Raw genomic sequence first — 7,494 nt, 5'->3', positions numbered from 1 at the left:
GCTCTGATGGATGGAAATATGAGTGGTTCAGACGAACCCAAACAACCTCTGAAGGTAAAATCAGAGATCAACAAAACAGAGATATCAGAGTATCTCAAGGAGGAATCTACAGCTGCAGAGGAACAAGAGGAAACCCAGTTTACTACACTGATAGAAGTGATGATGTCACCATTGAGATAACCTGTGAGTTCAGTCATTTAGTTTGAAATATACATTCACTCATGATTATCAAACATACAATGTGAAGTTTTCTGTGTTGATTTCATGTTTCTGTTTGTATCTCAACTGTTAATATGTGTGAACAGTTTCCAATAAAGTTGTTGTAAAACAACAACCCAACTGGCCTCAGATATTCAGAGGTGAGACGATCACTCTGACATGTGAGGTGCAGGAAGGAGGTGAAACCACTGAGTGGGAGTATGAATGGAGAGGACCCAGGACACCCACACAGTGGACACACAATAATGATGTGACATTCAGAGTTTCTGAGTCCAGCAGTGGAGACTACATGTGTAAGAGTCGACGCAGAGATGACTCATATTCTTCAACAGAGTGGAGTGAAGCCTTCACATTGTCAGCATCAAGTAAGTCATGTTTGTTGTGTGATCTCCATTTGACAAATGTCATCATGGTCAGCACAGGATGAATTCAATGGTCTACAAAGCATGTTACACTGTTAGTCAGACAAAGAGCTGCAGCTGATAGTAGCCTCATTGTAGACAGTTTGTCACCACTTTGTGTCATGAACTTTCAGCTGGTATAGAGACGCCAATGCTGACCTGCTGCTCCATCACCTGAGGACAATGATGACATAATAATAATAATAATAATAATAATAATAAATAATAATAATAATAATAATAATAATAATAATAATAATTTCAAAGAAATAGCAGCAAATCTACAATTTCTATAAGAAAGAATAAGTCACTCTGGTCTGTCATGTCATAAAGCACTGCCATTTGTTAAGATATAACATACACATGACCTGGTTTAATACAAAAAGCAATGATGACCAATTAGATTCGGAGCTTTAGTGAAAGTATTCAGTGTTGGAGGCGAGTTGGGTGCTGAGAGAGGTCGGACCCGAATACAGACACTGAAAACCGACTTGAACTGAGAGTGAACCTTTATTACGGCAGAGCAGAATACAAACAAAAGCAAAAGGTGAAAGAGACTAAACAAGCAAAAGCTAAACTGGGAAAACGTTAAAAAACCAAAATAAGAAATTAAAGATCTGAGACGTGGGAATTGGAACATCAAAACCTGAGACATGCAGTTTGTGATAAACAGGAGAAACGCAGCCGAATCGACAGGGAACAAAGGGAAACACACAGAGTACATACAGTGGGTAATGAGGGAATACATAACAGGGAGGCACAGCTGAACCTAATCTGATGAGAGAAGACAGGGAGGAAAAATACAGAATAGACTGACGCAGCACATGGGACTGTCGAAGCAAAACAGGAATACATGAACATAGAAACCAGGAGCACTAGACGTAACACAAGGAACACAAGAGAGGCACAGTGACAAAACGAAAGGGCTAGAAAAATAACTGAAGTATGTTAAGGTTCACATAATTGAGGAAGGAGAGTACAAACAACCAGGTCCAGAAGATCTTGGTCAAACAATTGATTTTAATGAATACACGCGTGGGAAGACCAATCTGTACGCAGACAGGAATTAATCTTCGACTTAATCAAAGCATACACAGATTTTTATAGCATCAGGGTTTGAATTAATGACGCCCCTTCATACGTCACAGACAGAATATATACATACGTCAAATCAAAACCACAATGACTTTTAACACAGTTTAAAAGAACGTTGTCTTCGTCTCGTCTGGAACACGAGCCCCACATCCTGCCAGACGCTGTTCCTCTTTCCAGAGACAAACATGACCAACCTCTCACCTATAAATGAGTCTAACTAATGTGTGTGTGTGTATGTGTTGACCTTACATGCCCTCTCATCTCACCCGTTGCACTTCTGACCTTTTACCAGACCAGAGGCTCATCCTTATGTGTAATAACCTAACTGAAACTACATGTACTATGTTGAATAAATGTTTTAATCAAGAACCTCTACTAAGAGCTTAGTAAAAGAATATAAAAGTATAACAGACAATTTGAATAACCTAGTAATTCAAATAGCCTCGTCTAACCTGCTCCTCAGAATAACTTAGACTCTGCTTTCACTTCTGCAAACTCTCTGCAACTTCCTGTCAACTCTGCAACTTAGTCTTTCTGAAAGACACACACACTGTTTAAACCTCTGAATACAATATCAATGCTGCAGATTATATTATTAATGCAATGGTAATGATGATGATTATTTAACAATAGCAGTAAAATAATTTCCCTGCTCCACAAGTACCAAAAAATAACAAAGGGAACTAGAAATACAAAAGGCAAAACCATGAAAAACCACTAAATAACGGAGTCACCAGACCATGACAAATTACTTATTAAATACAGCAAAGTAAATGTAAAAGTTTACTGTGTTGATCAAAATGAGTTTACTGTTTATTTTATTCAAGATTTGTTCATGTTTCTCATTTCCATCTAGTTGATTAAATGATTTAGATTCAGTCATTTATTTGTTTGTTCTTTTTCTAAACTGAACTGCAGATAAACCAAAGGCCAAACTGAGAGCTGATAACACAGCTGTTCCAGTAGGGGGCAGTGTGACCCTGACCTGCTCTGTGAACCCATCATCATCATCTGGATGGAAATACTACTGGTACAGAGATGAGAAATCCTCTGAAGCCCTGACCACACAAGATGCAGTTTTCCACTCAAATGGACAAATCAGTGTCTCACAGGAAGGACTCTACAGGTGCAGAGGAGGAAGAGGAAACCCAGTTTACTACACAGAGGACAGCCAAGAAGTTCAGATTAACACAACTGGTGAGTTTGTATTCAGCAACAATGTTGAATAGATTGATGATTGAGGATTACTATGAAGATCAAACAGCATTATATCTCATGGTAACCTCTTTGGCATTGTAATAATGATCTTATTGGAAATGGTTGAACATGAATAGTCATGTAAAATGTGGAGTCTAGAGAATCAGTGTCAGGAATGTGATCCAAGGAGGGGAGACTAGGTGGGATTATGAATGTGAAACAATCATTTTCAGCAAATCTCCAAATCAACATAAATTCACAATTAGTTCTGTAACAACTCTACAAGTAAGACTGCAAGTAGTGTAGAACAGGAGTCACAACATGAAACCACAGAGCAGAGTCATGCTGACAGTTTCTGACAGGAAACAGAAAATCTCAATGTAAACATCAGTTTTTGTTTCTTTATATTAAGATTTGACTGTTTGACACGTTTATATAGTAAAAGTTTGTAAAGCAGATTTAATGAAGTCAACATTTTGTGTTCATTGTTGGGACTCAAGTCATTTAAACACAGCAGGAGTTGATTCAAAGTGATTTCTAGTCGAGGGAAATAGATGAACTGGATTTTTTTCAAGATCATTTTTATAAAATGATGTTATGAAATTTTAAATATAATTAATTATTGTTTGTTGTTACAGTAACTGTGTCAGGAGCTGACAGCTCTTCATCTCCTGTGTGGTTGATGGTTGGACTGGTTTGTGGAGTCTCTCTCATTATTATTCTCCTGCTCTTGTTGTATCGCTGCAGACAGTCCAAGTGTAAGAGCCTCTTCTTTTCATGCTGTATTAGAGAGTTTATTTACTACATACACTTTAATTATTCACACATATACATGTATTCTGATCTCATGACACAAAATATCAGTGGAACAATTTACATGACAAACATGTGTAATAACATTTGTCTCTTTCACAGATTCCTGCTTCACCAGGTTGGTAAAATACTTTTTATTATTATTTTAAACAAACATCAGTTACTTTTGAGTTTATTGTGTTTATTTCCTGTTTCAGGTCGATCCAGTCTGAGAGTCACAGTCCGGGCTCCTCCACAAATCATGGAGTCAACCAGAATGAAACTCATGAACACAACTCTCTTCATCCTGGTCAGCACTTAAACCGATCTTTATTATCATTATTAATATTGACTTTTCATTCAGTCTCCATTAACAGGAACATTTCTTAGGTTCAGTTTGTGCTCAGCAGCTTTTCAAAGAACATTTATCAAAATCCAGCTGGACAAACATCCAAATAACCAACTGACTACATGCACAAAAGATCAGAAACAAACAGGATTTTACAACCTGATTGTATCTTTAACTCGACTGAAAGAATCCACAAATGTTATTGTTTCATATCAGAACAACACAAACAGTAACACCATGATGGGTTCATGCTCTGAAAATATCTGATCACACAGCACAACAGAATTATTTTTCTGTTTTTGCATTTATTTTTAAATATGCATGTTTCTGGTTTGCTAACTTCTATGAATCAAGTAGGAAACACTGAAAATGATCAAATACAGTTTTTTCTATATTTTGAAAGGCAGAAATCTGTTTCTTTGTTAGAGGAAACTAAGTGCAACATTTTTACATTTCAGGTGCAGATGAACCCCAAGATGTCACATATGCTCTTATCGAATTTAAAAACGTCAGAAAAAAGAGTGAGTGTCGAAAACAATATAGGTTTTTTTTAAAATAAATAATTATTTGAATTTATTTGTTTATTTGTTCAATATGGAAAAGAAAGGCTAGAAAGGGTTTTTCTTCAATATTAATGACTTTATTTTGTTTATTTGCTCTAATATTGAACTTGAAAACTTTGGAAATAAGTGTGAGTACACAAAACATACAATGTAGAAGAAAAGCCTGGAAAGTTTTTGAAATGTTTAAAAATGTATTAAATGTTTTTCTTTTGTGGATTCGATCATCTTCACAGAGAAGCATCATAAAGCAGAGCAGAGTGCTGTTTACTCTGAGGTGAAGACAGCAGCTGCAGGTACAGTCACAACAGTCTCATTCAGTGTTTGTACTTGAATGTGTCATCACATCATTATATTGCAGGTAATTATAGGTCAACATGGAGTTTAGTTATTCACTGACCAAGCTTAGCTACTACATACGACCACTACACATCAGCAGACTGAATCTTATACACATCGAGGGCCGTTCAGAGTTTAGTGTAAGTTTGTCTGCTTCATATACAGAATGATATTGTTATTGTACAGTATGGTATTGTCCATCTATATGTCCCCAAACTAAATAGTTTCTCTCATGTTTTTACTCTGTAATGTTCTTGTCATCATATCTGTGCTGAACCAACCCGTTCTCACTCCCAAAGCGTAACATTTTACGCTAGGTGACAAATCGTCAACATATTACGTTTTCGGCTACCCACCACGTTCCTAAATGACGACCTCGGAAAAAGAGGAAATATGAGAACCGTCTGGACTGAACCTACACATGTTCGCTCTTTTTCTTCAAATCGCTTAGAAACACGCTATTTAACATCATTAAAGTCCTGGTTAAGGTCAGGAATAAGGTTATGGTCAGGGCTAGGGATAAGGTTAGGTTTAGGGCTGGAATACAGGGCTGGAACGTCTATTACCGCGGGAGCGTCATTGCACTGGATTCCAGCCATAACCCGCCGCGTACCATAAGAACGCCGAAGGTCTCCTTTCGCGTTCCTCAGGAACGCCGCGGGACGTGACAAAACGTCGACATGTTACGCCTCGGGAGTGAGAACGCTCTGGCTGAACAAATGTGTCCTGAGCTCTGACGTCTCTTTTAGAGGACAGTCTGATGTATGCTGAGGTCAAACAGCCCAAAAAAGAAAAAGCCAAGAAAAACAAAGGTGAGCAAAGTCTGCCATCATCTCCACTGAATATTGTTCAACATGTTTATCTGCTCTTAAAATGTAAATCTGTTTATATTAATATTTGTATTTAGGTCTTCATGCGTAGTAATTACTTAGTTAATAAAATCTAGTTCTATCTTTGCATCAGTGGAGACGTCCAGTTTCCTCCTGGTTAATGATATTATTGTTTTCAATGATCTTCTCTTCATTCACAGGAACATCAAGTCCTGCAGCTGATGCAGCAGTTTATTCTGAAGTCACATCAGGAAGCTCTCTCAGTAATTCTGCTGCCATGCAGGCTGATTTATTCTTCACATTATTAAATGTCTTCAGCTCATAATATCTTTACATGTCTCTCTCTGAACAAAAGCATAAGGAAACACAAAACACTGAGTCCTCAGACTCAGGACCATGACAGACAGTGTCATGGTTCTGGGTCAGTTTGACCCAGTATTTTGAGTTGTTATGTTTTGGTGTGTTTTTGCATTTTGGATTTTTTTCTTATTATTATTATTATGATGATGATGATGATGAATCTATGTTTCAGTTATTCTTGTTTAGGGATTAGTTTTCCATTGTTATACCTCTCTCTGACCTGTCTACCCTATGAGATGTTTGTGTAATGTATGTATGATCGGAAGGGTAAGATGGCGCTGGCACGGCTGGCAGCCTTGACCCAGTTTCCCTCGGGATGAGTAAAGTATTATCAATCAACACTACTAGCAGCAGCATCACATCCTTGATACCACATTGCAACCACAAGACCTTGTGATAGCAACACTAGCAAAACTATATAGAGGATTACCATAATGCCAGTCGCACACTCTTACACACCTTTTGACTACATGTTTCTGTATACATTAGCACATGTTTTGTTTGTTTTGTTTTCTCAAAAACTAAACATGCAAGAAGGATGAATGATGGCTGAATGATCAGAATGCCAGAAAAATCTAAATAACTTAATTCATGCTAATGCTTGCCGCTACCACCATATTGATTTCACCTTCGAGACTCTCACAGAAGACTCCCTTTTCTCGTTCACCAAAATTCCCCCCTCTGATCTGAACTAATTTAGCCCAAACGGTCAGCAAATCAAGGCATCATGAACTGATGCCTGTCACTCACTATGAAGGTGAATGATAGATGATGCTGTGGAACATGGGCTGTGAAAAATAAGCCCATGTAGTTAAATCCTGTGTTTTTCTTTGGACTATTTGGTGTTGTTGCTGCACTTTGTTACACCAGCGTTTAAACAATGTGTTCTAAGATCATTTTAAACACACACACACACACTCACTCAAACACATACACATCTCTGAATCTCTGAACACACGCATATTTCCAACACTCTCCTCCTATTCCCACATAGATGAAAGATGCCATTCAGTGCACTGTAACTATTACAACATTAATAAACAGAAAACAATGAGGTATTCAAAACTATTTTTGATTTGAAATCTGCGTTTTAGCTAGGCAGTCACGTGCAGAGAAATTACACATTGTTTTCTCAATTGCTCTGTGAATGTTTAACATTTGATCGGTGCTGTGAGAAATTTCTTTCTAAGACAAGCAATAATTTAATGTTTAACTTAATTCTGTTCCTTCAACAGCAAATAAACCCAGAGCCACACTGACAGCACAAAGTTCAGTCATACCAGCAGGGGGCAGTGTGACACTGAGCTGCTCTGTGGAGGGCTCTGCTGGCTGGAAGTTTGACTGGTTCAGAC

General features: G+C 37.7%; 1 protein-coding gene across 1 annotated transcript; it reads left to right on the top strand.

Annotated features, from left to right (window-relative positions):
* The first annotated feature begins 6 nt into the window (after positions 1 to 6).
* LOC121813336 lies at positions 7 to 6,112 on the top strand. Its single transcript, XM_042217049.1, has 10 exons — positions 7 to 183; positions 306 to 584; positions 2,634 to 2,912; positions 3,551 to 3,670; positions 3,828 to 3,843; positions 3,923 to 4,014; positions 4,512 to 4,574; positions 4,850 to 4,909; positions 5,702 to 5,764; positions 5,983 to 6,112. Exons 2-10 carry the CDS (start codon positions 509 to 511, stop codon positions 6,105 to 6,107), a joined length of 894 nt encoding a protein of 297 aa, XP_042072983.1. The 5' UTR covers positions 7 to 183; positions 306 to 508; the 3' UTR covers positions 6,108 to 6,112.
* Positions 6,113 to 7,494: the final 1,382 nt, after the last annotated feature.

Source organism: Haplochromis burtoni, unplaced genomic scaffold (assembly GCF_018398535.1).
Source record: "Haplochromis burtoni strain Fernald_Lab_line unplaced genomic scaffold, NCSU_Asbu1 Contig_1558, whole genome shotgun sequence".
In the NCBI taxonomy this organism is placed as follows: domain Eukaryota; kingdom Metazoa; phylum Chordata; class Actinopteri; order Cichliformes; family Cichlidae; genus Haplochromis; species Haplochromis burtoni.
Note: the sequence above shows the minus strand (reverse complement) of the source record. Positions and strands in the feature narration are given on the sequence as shown.